The 19,435-nt window shown below is 38.1% G+C and overlaps 1 protein-coding gene across 2 annotated transcripts in view; it reads left to right on the forward strand.

The window, feature by feature from the left end:
* Positions 1 to 1,469: 1,469 nt before the first annotated feature.
* lactb2 (lactamase, beta 2) overlaps positions 1,470 to 19,435 on the forward strand; it is a 44,873-nt gene continuing 26,907 nt past the window's right edge. For both annotated transcript variants that reach the window (XM_073040693.1, XM_073040687.1), the window contains exons 1-4: positions 1,470 to 1,634; positions 5,675 to 5,838; positions 13,918 to 14,044; positions 15,930 to 16,108. In XM_073040693.1, the coding sequence (XP_072896794.1) occupies positions 1,513 to 1,634; positions 5,675 to 5,838; positions 13,918 to 14,044; positions 15,930 to 16,108 (592 nt within the window). In that variant the 5' untranslated portion in view covers positions 1,470 to 1,512. The remainder of the gene's footprint in view (positions 1,635 to 5,674; positions 5,839 to 13,917; positions 14,045 to 15,929; positions 16,109 to 19,435) is intronic.

Consider the following 19,435-nt stretch of genomic DNA (forward strand, 5'->3'; position numbering starts at 1 on the left):
CTCTCCATGTAGAAGTGCTCACCATTTCCCCTTGCTGCTGCTTCTTCTTAAGTTTAATGTGGTTAGGCAGACCAACCACCTGCTGAGATGGAGCATGGAGCAAAGAGACAGGAAGTTTCCCACTAAATTCCCACCCCCTTAAAAAAACGCAGATAATAGCAAAAAGCCTAATGCTTTACAAAAAGTCAAACATGCACTTCTATGCTGGCAGTGATATCCTGCTAAACTTTCCATGTTAAACTGTGTCTGTCCCAAAGTTCTCAATTTAGCAATTAGATGTTTCCTTTGCACTTCATAGGAACTGCGTTCAAATATATGATGCATTCTTTCTTGACAAGTGGACTCCCTACAGATACCTGTATCATGCAAATTAATTCCAAAGAAAGAATGTCACTGAATCTTTTATCTGTGTAGATACGTAAGATACCATAATATTTGCTTTGCATATATTGCTGAACTTCTTGTGCCACTGATATACAATCAATTCTCATCTTGATCTTTTCCTGACGGCCCAAATCAGCCACAGGCAAAGGGAAAACGCAGAGAGGAATGACAGAAGGGGTACACTGGGGTCATAGTCCACATTAAACAACCGAAGGTTTTTGTGCAGATTCATTTCCCATCCACCCAAAACTGGAGACCTTATGAATGCAATGCTCCCATCAGTCTACTAATTTTGCTAATATTGTACGAGCAACTTTATGTCCTTACATATGTCCCCATTGGTGACTGTAACCTGTGTCAATGTAAAGGTTCTTCACCCACTTCTGCCAGTAGTGCTGAAATTGGAGATGATTTAATAGCACCACAAAATAATCTCAATGCTCGAGCCTGAACTTTATTAAAGGGCTTTAAAACCACTGGTGAGGCTGACTAATAAGCAACACATCCGTAATCACACCAACTAAGAAACGTAGCACATTAAGGGCTTTTTTTTTTACACTTCTCTTGAATTTTATTCACATGCACTTTCCGTGTTAGCCTTGTGTCCATCCGCATACCTAGAAACTTTACCGCGGACTCTTGTTTAAGAGGTGTACCATATAATTTGAGATCAATTTTGGGCGTAATATTCCTTTTAGAAAAAAAAATCAATAACTTGAGTCTTCGCAACAGAAAAATTTAACCCCCGCCGACATTCCCATTCCTCTACTTCGTTAATGCATTTTCCTAACTATATATATTCCTGGTTCTGTGCCACATAACGGTTTGGAAATTACTGATCCAACATTTAAGAAAATATCACTAACATTAAAAATGAGTGGACTACACACAGGCTCCCCAGTCTCTATCTGGGTCCGAGTACCCCCTTTATCTGGGTCTGGGTGCAGGTCCGACCGAGTTCCTCCAGTAAGCTCAATGCCCCGTCCACAAGTGGCCGCCTCGGGCCCCGTTACCCTCCGAGTCCCTACCAGGTCCGAATGGTGGACGCCGTTTGACCTCGGCCGTCAGTTTCCGTGCGCGGCCCCGCGAAGCGCGCGGGGGCGCGGCGGCCTGTGATCGGCGGCTGGGATGGCGGTGGCGTTGCCCAAGGTGCAGCGGCTGTCGGCGCGGGTGGTCCGGGTGCTGGGCTGTAACCCGGGCCCGATGACCCTCCAGGGTACCAACACCTACCTGGTGGGTACGGGTCCCCGGTGAGTAAAGACCGAGGGCGTGGGAGGAGTCATACCCGGAGGACGGATAGTCCCGAGTGGAATTAGGTACCCCTCCTCCCAAGGAGAGACGGATGATCCCACTCCTCGCCCTTCCTGGTGTATTTGGCTATCACTGCTTCTCTAACACACGCACACAAACAACTGGAGGAGCTCTGCCGATCAGGCAATACCTATGGAGAAAAATGAACAGTCGGTGTTTTGAGCTGAAATCCTCCAGCGTTGAGTGTGTTGAACTTACCGTTCAGATCCCTTTTCAAATTCCTTCCTCCCACCTTAAAGCTATGCTGTCTTGTTTTTGATTTCCTTACCATGGGGAAAAAGATTCTGACCATCTACCCTCTCACTGTGGCGCTCAAATCTTATATGCTTCTATTAGGTCACTCCTTAGCTTCCTTCCCTCCAAATTTTGCTCAAAGTATGCCAATCTATGCAAAAATCCTTGTGAATTTTTTTTCTGCATGCTCTCCAGTAAATCTCAGCCCAAAGCACACACTATTCATTTTCCCATATAGATGTTGCCTGGCCTGCTGAGTTGTTGGCATTTTGTGTGCATTGATCGGGTTTTTTAACACCTGCAGTCTCTTGTGTCAAGGTTCACCACAATGTGCTCCAACATTGACCCACTTTCACCCAACTAGTTAGGACTCATACTCTTGCAAATTCTAATGCCTATAGAAAGTGCTCTGTACTTTATACCTGTGCACATTTACCCAAAGCAGCCAGCCATATCTCTCTTCTGTGTTGGAAATGGCTTTAATGGAAATTGATCCAAAAAAGATATAGATGCTAAAAATTTGAAAAAAGCACAAAATGTTGAAAGCATTCAATATGTCAGGCAGCATCTATGGAAAGAGAAAAAATGGGAACTGTCAAAAGACTGGGAAAGTTCAAAGTAAATTTATCATCAGGGTACATACCTGTCAGGACATACAACCCTGAGATTCTTTTTCTGTGGGCATACTTAGCAAATCTATAGAACAGTAACTGTAAACAGGATCTGAAACTGTAAACAAACAAAATGCAGTTAATAAATAAATAACAAATAACGAGCATGAAATAACAAGATAGAAGTGTCCTTAATTGAGAGTAGTTATCCCCTTTTGTTTAAGAGTCTGATGGTTGAGGGGTAGTTACTGTTCTTGACCCTGGTTTTGCGAGTCCTGAGGCTCCTTTACCTTCTACCTGATGGCAGCAGTGAGAAAAGGACATGGCCTGAGTGGTGAGAATCTTTGATAATGGATTTTCTACAGCAGCATTTCATGTAGATATGCTTAATGGTTTGGAGGGTTTTACCTGTGATGTACTGGGCTGAATCCACTAACTTTTGAAGTATTTTCCACTCAAATGTGTTGGTGTTCCCATACCAGGCCATAATGCAGCCAGTAGCACACTTTGCACCACACATCTATAGCAGTTTGCCAAGGTTTTTGATGACATGCTGAATCTCTGCAGACCTTTGAGGAAATAGAGGTGCTGTCGTGCTTTCTTCACAATAATATTTATATGATGGGTCCAGGGCAGGTCCTCTGCAATAGTGACACACTGGAAAATGAAACAAATTAGTTTTAGCTAGCAGAAAAGATGAAGAAGGAGCTGGGTGGAATGCAGAAAATTTTCGAAGAGGTTGAATAAAGAATTTGACAATTAAAATCAGATTAAAGTTCTTTATGTGGGTAAGGTTGTGGGTCACAGTTGGCAAGCCAGATGGCACTGAAAAAGAAAAAACTGAGCCAAAATAATAGCAGGGAAAATGTCATACAAAAAGAAAGAACGTAAGTTATCTAGATGTGAGATGTCGGGTAAGTTTTTTACGCAGAGAGTGGTGAGTGCGTGGAATGGGCTGCCGGCAGCGGTGGTGGAGGCTGAAACATTAGGGTCTTTTAAGAGACTCCTGGATGGCTACATGGAGCTTAGAAAAATAGAGGGCTATGAGTAAAGCCTAGGTAGGGACATGTTTGGCACAGCTTTGTGGGCCGAAGGGCCTGTATTGTGCTGTAGGTTTTCTATGTTTATCTAAGAATGGAGATCTCAATATCAACTCCTGAAGGCTACAACATGACTAAACTGAAGATGAGGTTTTGTGACATGGCTTGCATTATACCTTGTAATAGTGCAGAAGGACACCGACAGAAAGTGAAGTAAGATGGTAAATTAAAATGGCAGGTGATTGGAAGCTCAGGGACTTAATGAACCAAGCAGTTCTAGATCATCATCAAGTCTCTCTATTTTAAAAAGTCCTAATATCTACCTGCATCTTTTACACATTACTTTATATCAGTAATCCTAGTCTTTAAGCATCTGTTAAAGTGAATAGCTTCTCTCTCCCTTAACTAAACCCATTGTGATCTTTCACACTTCTATAAGCTCCTCAAATTTTCCTCTCAGGAGAGCAGCATCAGATTCTTCAGACTGTCCATATAATTGAGATCTCTAATTACTGGAGCCATTACAAGAAATCTTCTGCACCCTCTAGTATATTGGCATCCTTTTTGGTGAATCAGATTGGACATCAAGTGCCATTGTGCCATGACCAGTGTTTTATAAAGGTAATAAATAGTACTGGTGCTTTCATACTCACATCCCAGTGAACTATAGGATCTTGCTTTCTGCTAAATACCATACATGTATGCCCAGCCACTTTCAAAGATGTTGGATAGATACCAGTTATCTGGGTTTGTGCATACTCTTTAGCACTGTGCTGTTTATATTATTATTTTCCCTCATTCATTGTATTAAATTCTATCTGCCAATTAACTGTTTATTGTATTTCTGTCCTTGCTTCACACATAGCTGTTAAATGCAAATATTATTCTGTGCACTCTAATCTACATCAGTAACATTCTCAGAATGAACAAATCTCCCTCAGCAACACTATAGTCATCTTACAGTGTGCAGAAAAAAAATGTTTTGCATGACTCAATTACTCCTGCCATTCTTTCCCCACTGGACAGAAGGTTCAGAAGGCCTGAAGTGCCACATCAGGTTCAAGAACAGCTACTTCCCTTCAACCATTCGGTTCTTGAACCAACAAACAAAACCATAATCATTACAGTTTAGCAACACTAAGATCACTTTGCAGTGAAATGGACTTGGGTTTTAATTATTATTTTTTGTAAAAATGTGTATAAATTATATTTAATTTGTTATTCTTATGAATACTGCTTATATGATAATATATGCCTGTGATGCTGCTGCAAGTAAGTTTCTCATCACACCTGTGTGTATATGTACCAGTGCATATCACAATAAACTTGGCTTTGACTTTGATCTTTATGCTAATTTCTTATCCATGCCGCTAAAGACTTCCTTATTCTCCTGGACCTGCATTTTGCTGGACAGTCTCTTATGGAGGACTTGGTCAAATGCATTCTAAAAACCTGCATTCCCTTCATCAGCTTTTTCTGTATCCTCAGCAAAAAAAGTCTGCTTGTTCTCTGAAGTTTGCCACCCAGTTAAATAAAATATCATCAACAGAATATAGACGTGGTCTCATCCAAACACTTTTAATTATGTGACTTAGAGGGGAATCTGCAGATAGAGGTGTTCCTGTGAACCTGCTGACCTTGTAATTAATGAAAGGTCAAGTAACTGCAGTAGATATATTGTGGATAGTGTATTGCAACTGTGATACTTTAATGGTTGAAATAATTTTTATTTATAAATGGGGTGCCAATCAAGCAGGCAGTTTTCTTGACTATTATTTTTCCCACAAGTGGAGAGTATTCAGGTGCACTCCTGGCTCATGTCTCATAAATGGAGGAGAAGTTTTGGGGAGTTGCTAACCATGGGAAACCTAATGATTGATCAACTCACATCTCCAAGGAATTAAAAAAAAAACAAGTACCACATTGAAATTAATCCTTTCTTCTGACTTTTCAAATATTATTGCCTGTTAATACTTAATCATTTGGCTTAGGAACTGGTACTCCATTTAGTATACTGAAGATTTAAAAATTCAAGCAGTAAATTTAAAAGAAAATTTCAAGTTCCTGAGGAATATCATAATACTTTTCCTACAGACGGTTCTTAATTGACACTGGTGAACCAGCCGTACCTGAATACATCAGCTGTTTGAAAGAAACTTTGGTCCAAGAGAATACCAGTATTCAAGAAATTCTGGTGACACATTGGCACAATGATCATGTTGGAGGCATACCAGATATCTTGAAAAATGTTGTTGAAGGTGAGTCTGCCATCTTGAAGGGTTTTCCTGCCACTGGTAATTTTCCTCAAAATAGCCAAGTCTTTCTCTCAATTGAATGGTGATTTCTCATTTGAAAATGAAAGATGAAAATCGAAGAAACAATAAACACTAGAAATCAAGAATAAAAATATAAAATGTTGGAAATACTCAGCAGGTTGGACAGTGCTTGTGGAATGACAAATGGAGTTAAACATTTCAGGACTGGGAAAGAAGAGAATTTCAAAGTAAATTTATTATCAAAAGTACATATATGCCACCAAATCCAACCCTGAGATTAATTTTTGAAGGCATACTCAATGAATTCAATAAACATAATAGGATCAATGAAAGAGAGCACACCAACAGGGTGAATAACCAATGTGTAAAAGACACCAGACTGTGCAATTTGAAAAAGAAAGAAAAAGCAAGTAAATAAGTAATATCGAGAATATGAGATGAAGAGTCCTTGAAAGTCCTTGTACCCTTTTCCTGTTGGCCACAGTGAGAGAGAGCATGACCTGGGTGATGGGAATCCCTGATGATGGATGCGGCTCTCCTGCGACAACGCTCTGTGTAGATGTGCTTATTGGTAGGGAGGGCTCTATCCATGATGGTTTGGGCTGATTCCATTACTTTTGGCAGGATTTTCTGTTCCAGGGCATTGAAGTTTACATACCAAGCTGTGATGCAGCCCATCAATATATTCTTCATGACATATCTATAGAAGTTTGTCAAAGTTTTGGATGCCATGCTGAATATTCACAAATCCCTTAGGAAATAGTATGCTTTCTTCGTAATTGCAATTACGTGCTGGGCCCAGGACAGGACAACTAAAGTGATAGCACCGAGGAATTTGAAGTTGCTAACCCTCATCCACTGATGAGGACTGGCTCATGGACTTCCAGTTTCCTCCTCCTGAAGTGAATAATCAGCTCCTCGGTCTTGCTGGCATTGAGAGAGAGGTCATTGTTTTACCACCACTCAGCCAGATTTTCATTTTACCTCCTTTATGCTGTGCTGATTCATCACAACTTTGTTTCGGCATACAACAGTGGTGTCATCAGCAAACTTAAATATGGCTCTGGAGCTATACTTAGCCATAAAATTATAGGTACTCAGTGAGAAGACCAGGGGACTAAGCTCACAGCTTGTGGTGCACCTGTGCAGATGGAGATTATGGAGGAGATGTTGCTGCTGATCTCAACTGACTGGAGTCTGCCAATGAGGAAGTTGAGGATTCAATTGCACAAGGAGATATTGAGGCCAAGGTCTTGAAGTTTATTGATAAGTTTTGAGAGGTTGATAATAATAATTGCTGATCTGTAGTCAATATTGAACATCCTGATGTATGCATAGTTTTAAATTGTAATTTTTGGAATCTATTTTGAAGCTTTTTTTACTTGTTTTTAAAAGTTTCAGTGGTCTGCTATGTGGGGACACACATAGCAACATGGAGAATTTTAAAAAGACTCCCCAAGGTACCACAAAAGTTGAAAGATTAGGTATTATTATAGATTGGAGTAACCCAATTAAAAATAATGACTAATTTACTGAATTGTTTTAAGTTTTAATGTTAATGGGCTTAATGGACTGATGAAAAGAAAAAGAATCTTAACATACATTAAGAAAATGAAAATAGATATAGCTTTTTTACAAGAAACACACTTAACAGAGATAGAACATCAGAAATTAAAAAGAGATTGGGTTGGAAATGTTATTGCGGCTTCATTTAACTCAAAGGCTAGAGTTGCTGCAATTTTGGTTAATAAAAATTTACCAGTTAAAATACAAAACGTGTTAATTGATTCGGCGGGGAGATATGTAATTATACATTGTCAAATCTTTTCAGAACTATGGACTCTTATGAATATTTATGCACCAAATGAAAATGATGTAAAATTTATACAAGAGGTCTTTTTGAATTTGGCTAATGCACATGACAAAATATTAATAGGTGGAGATTTTAATTTTTGTCTAGATCCAGTTTTAGATAGATCAACAAAGGTTGTCACAAAATCAAAAGTAGCAAAATTAACTTTATCATTGATGAAAGATTTAAATTTGATTGATATATGGAGAAGAATTAACCCAAAAGAAAGAGATTATTCATTTTATTCAAATAGACACAAAACTTATTCAAGGATGGATTTTTTCCTATTAACAACGAATATTCAAGACAGAGTGAAGAATATGAAATATAAAGCAAGAATATTGTCAGATCATTCTCCTTTGATAATGACAATGATAATGATAGATAAAGAGGAATCCATTTATAGATGGAGATTTAATTCAATATTATTAAAAAGTCAAGATTTTTGTGATTTTATGAAAAAACAGATTCCGTTTTTTTTAATACAAATTCACATTCAGTTGATTATAAATTTATATTGTGGGAAGCAATGAAGGCATATTTGAGAGGTCAGATAATAAGTTATACTTCTAAAATTAAGAAGGAATATATGATAGAAATAGATCAATTGGAAAAAGAGATTACAAAATTAGAAAAAGAATCTCAAAGATATGACAGAAGAAAAACGAAGACAACTTGTTAACAAGAAGTTACAATATTATACACTTAAGACATATCGAACAGTAAAAGCAATTATGAGAACTAAACAGAGATATTATGAACTAGGTGAAAGATCACATAAGGTTCTTGCTTGGCAGTTAAAAACAGACCAGACTTCTAAAACGATAAATGCAATTTGAACAAGAGTAAATAAAATTACTTATAAACCTTTAGAAATTAATGAAACTTTTAAGAATTTTTATTCTGAACTGTATCAATTAGAATCACAAAATGATAATGTCAAGATAGAAAGGTTTTTATCACAAATAACTCTTCCAAAATTGAACTCGGAAGAACAGAAGGGATTAGATATGCCTTTTACATTAAAAGAGGTCGAAGAAGCTCTAGGATCATTTCAAAGAAATAAATCCCCAGGAGAAGATGGTTTTCCACCCGAATTTTATAAAAAGTTTAAAGATTTATTAATTCCTCCTTTTATGGAGTTAATACACCAAGCGGAAAGAATGCATAAACTTCCAGAATCTTTTTCGACAGCTATTTTAATAGTATTGCCAAAAAAAGATAGAGATCTTTTAAAGCCAACATCATATAAACCTATTTCTTTGTTAAACATTGACTATAAAATAATAGCAAAATTTTATCTAACAGATTATCTAAATACTTACCAAAATTAATACATATGGATCAAACAGGATTTATTAAAAATAGACAATCGGCAGCTAATGTAACCCGGTTACTTAGTACAATTCATTTGGCACAAAAGAGGGAGGAAATGAGTGTGGCAGTTGCTTTAGATGCAGAAAAAGCACTTGATAGATTGGAATGGGAATTTTTATTTCAGGTATTGGAAAAATATGGATTAGGAGTATCTTTTATAAAATGGATTAAAACCTTAAATACTAATCCCAAAGCTAAAGTAGTGACAAATGGTCAAATTTCAACAGCATTTCAGTTAACAAGGTCAACTAGAAGAAGAAATATGTCTAGGAGAAGGAGAGTATCTGGTAGTTTTGTAAGATGTCGACATTGGTCACAGGCACCATTTTGCTGGAAGATGAACCACAGTAAAATCAGACATGTCTGTTGGAACAGAGAAAACAAATGATTGAATTATTGGCTACCCAATTAATTGAATTATTAATTGGATTGGAATCTGTAATACTGTAACATGCCCAAATGGAAGATACCACATCTTCCTGTGGTACTGTGCTTCGTTTCCATTAGTCCACCATATCACAGTGCAAGAGGCCATAGACAGGTCAGAAAGGGGAAAGGTCAGAGAATTAAAGTGGTAGGCAAGAGGAAGCTCTGATTCACTGGTCCAGACTGTACACGGTTGCTCAACAAAGCAGTCACCAAGTATGTTTATTTTCTCCAGTACAGAGGAAACCAAATGCTGTACACTAGGATAGAATAAGGAAGGAATGTTTAGGTTCCTGTTTGGTGGCAACAGGTGTTGTATCTCATTGCATGAGAAAGGAGGTACTGTAGTTGGTGGAGATGGAAGTGTGGTCCAGGGAAATGTGAAAGCCACAGTCCCTTTGGAATCAGTAGATTTCAAAATGGTTTTGGAGGACTGGAGAATTGCAAGTATCACTTCATTCTTAAAGAGGGATGAAGGCAGGAGAAAGAAAATTATGTAGGCCAGTTAGCCTGACCTCAGTGGTTGGGAAGATGTTGGAGTTGATTGTTAAGGATGTGGTTTTGAGGCACTGAGAGGAACATGATAAAATAGGCCAAAGTCTGTACAGTTTCCTTCAGGGAAAATCTGGCCTGACAAATTTTTTAGTATTCTTCAAAGAAATAACAAGCAGGATAGACAAAGGAGAATCGGTGGATGTTGTGTCCTTGGATTTTCAGAAGGCCTTTGACAAGGTGCCACACACAAGGCTCCTTAACAAACTACAAGCCCATGGTATTACAGGAAAGATAATAGTATGGATAAAGTAATGGCTGATTGGCAGGAGGCAAAGAATAGGAATAAAGTGAGCCTTTTCTGGTTGGCTGCCAGTGAATTAAATTGACTTTACTCTTACATCCTTTATCTACATGAGTAAAACTATTTACGTTACATCTCCATCTAAATGTGCAATTTATAATAATTTATGATAAATAGTATGTACAACAAGACAGTCAACATAATATAGAAACGCAGTTGTGTCAGCATGAGTTAATCAGTCTGGTGGCCTGGTGGAAGAGGCTGTCTCGGAGCTTGGTGGTCCTGGCTTTTATGCTGCAGTACCGTTTCCCAGATGGTAGCAGCTGGAACAGTTTGTGGTTGGGGTGACTCCGGTCCCCAATGATCCTTCGAGTTCTTTTTACACACCTGATTTTGTAAATGTTCTTAATAGTGGGAAGTTCACATCTACAGATGTGCTGGGCTGTCTGCACCACTCTCTGCAGAATCCTGTGATTGATGGAAGTGCAGTTCCCATACCAGGCAATGATGCAGCCAGTCAGGATGCTCTCAACTGTGCCCCTATAGAAAGTTCTTGGGATTTGGGGGCCCATGCCAAACTTCTTCAACTCTCTGAGGTGAAAAAGGTGCTGTTGTGCCTTTTTCACCCCACAGCCGGTATGTACAGACCACGTGAGATGTTTATGCCAAGGACCTTAAAACTGTTCACCCTCTCAACCCCAGATCCATTGATGTGAATAGGGGCTAGCCTGTCTCCATTCCTCCTGTAGTCCACAACTAGTTCCTTTGTTTTTTGCGACATTGAGGGAGAGGCTGTTTTCTTGATAACAGGGTGGTGACTTCTTCTCTGTAGGCTGCCTCATTATTATTATTTGAGATTAGACCAATCAGTGTAGTATGGTCAGTAAATTTAATTAGCAGATTAGAGCTGTGGGTGGCAACACAGTCATGGGTATACAAAGAGTAAAGGAGAGGGCTTAGTACACAGCCCTGAGGGACTCCTGTGTTGAGGGTCAGAGGGGCAGAGGTGAGGGAGCCCATTCTTACCACCTGCTGTGATCTGACAGGAAATCCAGGATCCAGCTACACAAGACAGGGTGAAGGCCAAGGTCTCTGAGCTTCTTGTAGAGGCTGGAGGGAATTATGGTGTTGAATCCTAAACTGTAGTCCAAGAACAGCATTCCTTCTCTCCAGATGTGTAAGGATGGTGTGTAGAGTTGTCGCTATTGTCTCATCTGTTGATCGGTTGTATCAGTAGACGAATTGTAAGGGGTCCAGTGTGGGCGGTAGCATGCTACAGATGTAGTCCTTGACCAGCCTCTCAAAGCATTTGCTTATTATTGCAACAGGATGCCAGTTGTGTTCCACAGGGGTCTCTGTTTGGACCACTTATTTTTACATTATATGTCAATGATTTGGATGATAGAATTTGATGGCTTTGTGGCCAAGTTTGCAGATGATAGGTGGAGGGCCAGGTAGTGCTGAGGAAGCAGGGAGACTGAAGAACTTGGACAGATAGAAGAATGGGCAAAGAAGAGGCAAATGGAATATGCCTTTCACCCATCCTTTCTGCAATTTAAAGTAGATTATTTTCTCTCTTTCTGATGAAGGGTCTTCAACCTAAAGTATTAACAGTTTCTCTGTTCATAGTTGCTTCCTGATAATATTGAGTATTTCCAGCATTTTCTGTAAATGAGAAGTATATTTCTCTAATAAAGATTAACATGATGTGATTTAAAAAGAAATCTGTCACCCATATGGTGATTATCATCTTCCTTCAGAGGTTACTCATAGCAACTAGAGACACAGAACTCTGAATAAAATATTGAAGCACCAGAAGGATCAGGAATAACTCAGATGCTCTGTAGCTTGTAGGTGGCTTACGAAAAACAGCACGGAGCAGTTTGGATGAAAACTATGAAATTTATTGTAGATTTGTAATGCATTTCCTTTAAAAATAATACAAAATACCTTATCAATAAGAATTTGTGTAATTTCTGTGTCACTTTGAAATTCAAATTCCAATTATATTTTAATGGATTGGGTGTAGCTGCATAAATAGGGTACTTGGATCCCAAGATAGAATAATTACATTAATGCTAGTTAGCATTAATTTTCACTAAACTGTACAATAAAATACTTATTGAGGTTTTTAAAGTTCAAAGTACATTTATTATCAAAGTATGTATACATTATACAACCTTAAGATTCATCTCCTAACAGGCAGCCATGAAACAAAGAAACCCTAAAGAACCCATAAAAAAAAGTCGAACACCCAGAGTGCAGAGAAAAATAAATCATGTAAATGATAAACACAAGCAAATAGCGTTCTGAACTGAGGTGTACAGAGAGTCTGTCTCCAGACCCTTAGCTCAGCGCAGAGCCAAGTTAAACGTCGCAGAGCAACGAGTTGAACCAGCCCGACCCCCGCCTCAGGCCCCAACACCCTGACATTTTCAATCTACCCCAGCACCTAAATCATCTTCCAAATGTTGGGTTCATTTGCTTCGATATGCTGTAGGACCCGGACCCTGCGCCTTGAATTGGCGTGGACCCAACCTTTCCAAATCAGCCCAGCACTTAAATTGTCATCCAAGTATCTCATTCAGTCGCTTTGATGCCTTCTGGGGCCTGGACCCCACCATCTCAATTTGGCCTGTCCCCAGTCTTTCCAATTCAGCCTGGCGCTTGAATTGACCAAACCCTGTCTTCCTCACTCTTGGCAACAGGCTTGCCGCCTCGCCTCACCTCGCCTCAGTTCTGCCACATCAAATTGCCTCCAAGTTCAAAGGGAAGTTATAGACCATCATTTGCAATGATCACTTACCAGAAAAAGGGTGATTAACAAAGTATTTTCCTGTGCCATCCAATTTTTAAATGGGCATTGAACCCATTTACCTCACAACTTTTTTATTTCTGTTTTATTTCCACTACTTATTTTAACTATTTAATAGACATATATAATAGACTTAATGTAATTCAGTTTTTTACTCTATATTTATCATGTATATTGTACTGCTGCCGTAAAGTTAACAAATTTCACAGCATGTGCTGGTAATATTAAATCTGATTCTGATTTAGTTGTTTTCCTTGTTTCATTTGCCACCAGCCAGAAGTCACCAAATTAAACCGGACATTTGTTTGTATAATATGAAAAAAGACAGAAGGAAATCACATGCACAGTGTTTCTCTTCTTTAATTTTCCAAGATTCTGTATTCTTCTTCAAATTCTCTGAAGTCAAGTGTAATATTCTATAAGGAAATTCCAGAATTTATGGCATGCAATGGCAGTGGTCAGTAGAATCTTAAAATAAATGAAATATATTTCTATTTGACTATTCAGCATTATTTGTATAACTCTGGAATATTATATGTGATTTAAAAATGGTACTTTAATTTGAAAAGACTGACATTCATTTGTCTATATTATCTGAAAACATTGAACGTGGACCATTACAGCATAGTACAGGCCCTTCAGCCAACAGTGTTGGGCCCATGAAAACATGTGTCTTGTGCAGATTTATTTTTGAAATGTATTTTGAGTTTGTATTATCAACCAGGTCTGCAATATCATCTTAGATTGTAAATTAATTATATTTTCTTTTGTCAATATTTGATTATATGTTACAAGGTGGCAATGTTCAGATTAGCAAACTTCCACACAAACCACCTGAGAAAGAAATGATTGGACAAGGTGAAGCCCAATATACATATCTAAAGGATGGAGATGTGTTGGAGACTGAGGGAGCCACACTAAGGTATTCACAATTTTAATGAGGACATGATAATTGCTTTTTACATTTGTAAACATTTTCATTTGACATTAGAGGTTCTGATTCAGTTATTTACCATTAACAGCAAAATGCTGATTTTTATAAAATGAAGAAATTGAAATAGTACAAGTAATCAGTCACAGTGTGTTACTTGTTTACTTTTTTATTGTTTACACAATTTGTTCTTTTATTCGCATTTGGGTGTTTGACAGTCTTTGTTGTGTAGGATTTTTTGTGCATTCTGTTGAGTTTTTTTGTTTTGTGGCTGCCTGCAAGAAGACACATCTCAAGGTTGTATATAGTCTTCAAATTTGGATAATAAATGCATTTTGAACTTTGAACCTTAGTACAGTACTGGGGCTAGGAGAAACAGCTTAGTCTGAAGATGAATGTAGGGGATGAATAGAAATGTACAAGTGTTTATTGTTTACTTTTCCTCTCAAAAAAAACTTTCATCATAAATTCTCTCATCCATATTCTTAGCCATACCCTAAAAGTTGTCATTTCATGTGGCTTTTATGGTCCCACTGTGCCTATGTTGGAAAAGGAATCTCTGATTAGGTTTATGTTTTATTCGTATTCCCTTTCTGCTCCAAGCTCCACTATGCGTCCATTCCTGGACTAAATACTCCTCAGTTCTTTGGCAACTTTTGTCCAGGTTCTCAGTTATATATTCTCTTTCCACTCATCATTTACTGGCAAAACATACACATTCTGCTACTGTTAATATGCTTATCCCCCCATTTAAACAGTTATGATCTGTCATTAGTCATGCTGCTCCATTAAAACCTCTTTAACCATGCACATCTTGATTTGCTGAACCATATTACTGGGTTGACTGAAACTTATATTTTCCAGACTTTATTCAGGAATATGAAAATATCTTCATTTTTTTAAATAGAGATTGAGATTCAACCACACTCCTTTTGTCCATCAGCCAAACGTCTCCAAGTACTTCTGCTGCCCTGGTTCTGAGAGCAGTACTAGCTTTAGGCTCTATTGTACATTGTTTTTAGCTGTTTCTCTGTTTTTGGTTGTTGCTCTTTCCACATAGAGTTGTGCTTGAGAATAAAACTAAGTCTGAGCCTGTTTATTATACATTTTATTTTTGATACCCAACCTAATCTAAACCAAATGCTAAGAGTTTGATTAGGTCAGTCTTGGGTCAAGCAAGCATATGAGAGGTTTTGTGGTGATGAACGGTTCGGGAGGGGGGTGGAAATAACCAAGCTGTAATCAAGATCTATTCAATCCAAAAGCTTTCAAAGAGTTACCTGGGGAGGATTTACTAATATGCCTCTTCCTAAATCCCCCTTCATTACCATAAAGCAAGCTGTTTTGATCAGCCTGTTACCTATGCATTTGCTCTGGATCCAGGTGTTCAGTTGCAATACCTTCCCTGCTGGGTTTAGACTCTGTATCTGGACCTGGACTGGCAGCTGAGCCATAGCAATATCTTTGAATCTCTTGTTCCACCACTGTTCAAAACAACTCTTACTAATGTTAGGTAACTCACTGAAGTTAAATAACATCCGTTAATGAATGGTGTGCAGCTTGGGTGGAGTGACAAGAAAGCTATTAGCAACTTAATGACAAATCTGCACAAACAAAAGGTGGCTCAGGTTCGTCATGATTGATCCTACCTGAAGAACAGTTTAGAGAAAGCATTATTTTTTGCTTTGGTAACGAAATTAGAATATTATACTTGAGAGGCTGGGAGAATTCAGCTTTTCATGAATCAGGTTTTCTGTAACCCAGAAGACTGAAGATTATGCATTATATCTGTGACACACTAGTGTTCTCTAAAATAGTGTTTATGAAATTCACATATCTATAAACGAGTAGTCTGAAATGATATTTTTGCTACCAGGGCTATTTACACGCCTGGGCATACAAGTGATCATATGGCATTGTTACTTAAAGAGGAAAATGCTATATTTTCTGGAGACTGTATTCTGGGAGAAGGTACAGCTGTATTTGAGGACTTGTATGATTATATGACTTCATTGGAAAAATTACTAGACATTAAAGCCGATTTAATATATCCAGGTGAGTGGATTTCCCCAATTGCTTTGCATTATAAATTACTGAATTTTAATGTCAATAAAATAAACAGATGAGTCATTGGAGATAAGGTTATCACTACAAAAGTTTGAACTGAAAAGTACCAATGAACCTAACTATTCTGGTTTGTCATTGAAAATGCATAATTACCTGAAACAATTTATCTGACCCGCTCCAGAGCACCACTCAAGTCATCAAAGTAGACGTGGGTGATGATGGAGGGAAAATTCTTGATTTGTATTTGACAAGATCCACTGGATAAGGAGTTTGTATCCATTTAGCATGATCAGGACTATTTGTGTAATGTTTTCATGTTTGAATTGCCTACAGAACTTTGTGTTCTAGTCACTTGGGTCTAAATACCATTGGACTGTAGAATCGAATCCCAGTAGCTGAGATCTTGATTGGAGAGAGAAAACTGAACAAAGAATGTGACTAATTAATGAAATAATCATTTGCATGAAGCATTAATAGCTCCCATTTAAGCGAATATTGCTTAATTCCCCTCATGTCTCTGTGAAATGAAATTCAATAACATTTTACCTGAGAAATGAGCAAAACCATCAAAGCCGATAGATTCATGTTGAAGATTAACTTGTTTGGTAATGAATGTTGCATCATAAGACCATAAAGACATAGGAGCAGAATTAGACCATTCAGCCCATCGAGTCTGCTCAGCCATTCCAATCATGGCTGATCCCATATCCCACTCAAACCCATAAACCTGCCTTCTTGTCATATTCTTTGATGCCCTGACTGATCAAGAAATGATCAACTTTTGCCTTAAATATACCCACGGACTCAGCCTCCACCACAGTCTGTGTCAGAACATAATCTGTAACTATTCCATAGATGTTCCTTGCCTGCGTTCTGCCGTTGACTTAACGTTCTTTGAAGTAACCTAGCAAATAAATAAATTCAGCAATGGTTGGAAGTTCCTGACATCACATTCACATGTCACTGAGCAAGGTGCCTTTGAGGAGCTCTTACAGCTTTTCACAGCTTGAACATTCTGATGTGAAAACTAACTTAGTGCAATAAAAACTGATTCCTGTGTTTATTCCAGGACATTTTTGTTTAAACCAGCTTAGATGCGTGTGATACAGGATCTTCTGTTATGTGTGCTGAGAGTAATAGTAATGATCAATAATTTAATCTATTGTTGGTCCATTTCTATCCGATTTTCTGTGATTACCCTTCACATCTTGGATATTAGAAAGTCGGAACTTTGATGCACTGAGATGTGGGTGAATGAGAAGTGCCCTGGTAATCCATACATTGTTGACAGGGATGAGGTCTCTGAGTCATAGCTTACTAAGGCTAAGGAGAAGACTAGTATGTCAACTCCCTAAAATCCATGTTAAACATTTCTGGAAAGAACTAGTGAGGAAAGCAAGGGCACAAAATATACTCTTGGAGAGAGCAAATGAAATGGGAGGAGGAAGTGAGAAGAGGGACAAGAAGGAGCAGGTGGGGAGAAAAATGTTAGGGGCCAGTGGGAATAGAAGAGTGAACTGGGGTATTTCATAGGAAAGAGGGAAATTGCTTGTAAAATACACTTCATTGGTCTATATTGGTTCCAACAGCTTCTATATTTAAGTACTTCACAAAGCGTGGTAATTCAGGTAGTAGAGACAGCTTCCTATATGTGGCATTGCTTGTTTCATGGTATATTCTATACAGTATATTCTACCCATGTTTATTTGTACATTGCAAGGAGTCTCTATTTAATATTGGGAAAAATTCCAAGAACCCGCAGTGGGAAAACATTTTATACATTGGGTCAGAAAAGTCACCACAGGTTATGGTACTTGTTACGTGTATATTTTAAATGAGAAAATATGCAGATGCTAGAAATCAAAGCAGTACACACAAATTGCACGAGGAACTCAGCAGGCCAGGCAGCATCCATGGAAAAGAGTAAACTGTCGAGGTTTTGGGCCAAGACATCTCGACTGTTTACTCTTTTCCATTGATGCGGCCTGTCCTGCTGAGTTTCTCCAGTAGTTTGTATGTATGACATGTATATCTTAATGGGTTTTCAATCTACTTATTCAGAAGAGCACAAATGCAAAATAGGCATCTTGGCAAACTCTGTTCATAAAACTGGTGGAAAATATATTGAGCAAACACGAGGAAATCTGCAGATGCTGGAAATTCAAACAATAACACACACAAAATGCTGGGCCAGCATTTTGTGTGTGTTGTTGTTGGAAAATATATTGACAGTCCTTAATATATCCTACCCACGGACATTAAAAAAGATAGAAAACATTAAGTAACAAGTAACTAAAATTCTAAACACACAAAAACGTTCTTGTTTGTTACAGTGGCAAACTCGAACAAGCCAGTGCTGGTAACCCCCTTGAATTCTTATCCTTGTATGACACACCCTCCGATCAACCCAATAATCATGTTCCACAAAGTTGAAGAAATGTATTCAATCCTTTATTGGCAATTAGCAAAACAAATAATCTTGAAGCAATGCAATTTCTGAAACTAAGGCTAATGATATTAAACATACTTAATTGAAGTTGATCAAAGTTGAGTACAGTTAAATGATTTCACATGTAATTAAACGAAGTTAAGCATAACAAAAGATATGACATTCGTCAGTCCTAGTACTAAACTGCCGAGAACAAAGAACAAATACGGAAGTAAATCTTACACTTTTACCACACCCCCCATGTGACTAACTACCATAATAAACATAATAAATGTGCAACACAGAATACCACTGCAGACAGATACATGGCTCCTACACTTGTTTCCTCGTCAGTGTTTTGATGGAGATGGTACTTTTGTTGCAGGTCTAACCTGTCATAGGCCTTTCTAGCAGATTTCCCAGAATTTATGCCATCACAGCATGTTTGGAAAAGGTTGCCAGCAGTTCAGTTTGCATTCTTGTGTTCTTGTATGCATGTCATGAACTTGGCACTTGAGCTTGGATTCTGCACAGAGGTGTTGGATCCAGGCTTGTTATATTATGTGGAAAGAGCTAACATCAGTGATATATTTGCATTCCAGTTTAACCAGACTGTATTTAGTAAGGCGATGTGGTTCCTCGTAATCATTAATACAGTGATCTATTCTGATGCCAGATAGTTACTTTGTAAAGACTGAGTCACAAATCATTGTCAGGATTGGAAAAAACATGAGTTTAGAGCAAAATAGAAATGTTTATTTGTGATCTGCAGAGGGAGGCAACTGTTTTTACATTGAACTCACCTGTGACGTCTTCTGTAATACCAATAATGTATTTGAACTCCTAAAATAAACCTTTAATATAATCTTTTTCAACTAATTGTTCTT

This window comes from Hemitrygon akajei, chromosome 1 (assembly GCF_048418815.1).
Source record: "Hemitrygon akajei chromosome 1, sHemAka1.3, whole genome shotgun sequence".
NCBI classification, from domain to species: domain Eukaryota; kingdom Metazoa; phylum Chordata; class Chondrichthyes; order Myliobatiformes; family Dasyatidae; genus Hemitrygon; species Hemitrygon akajei.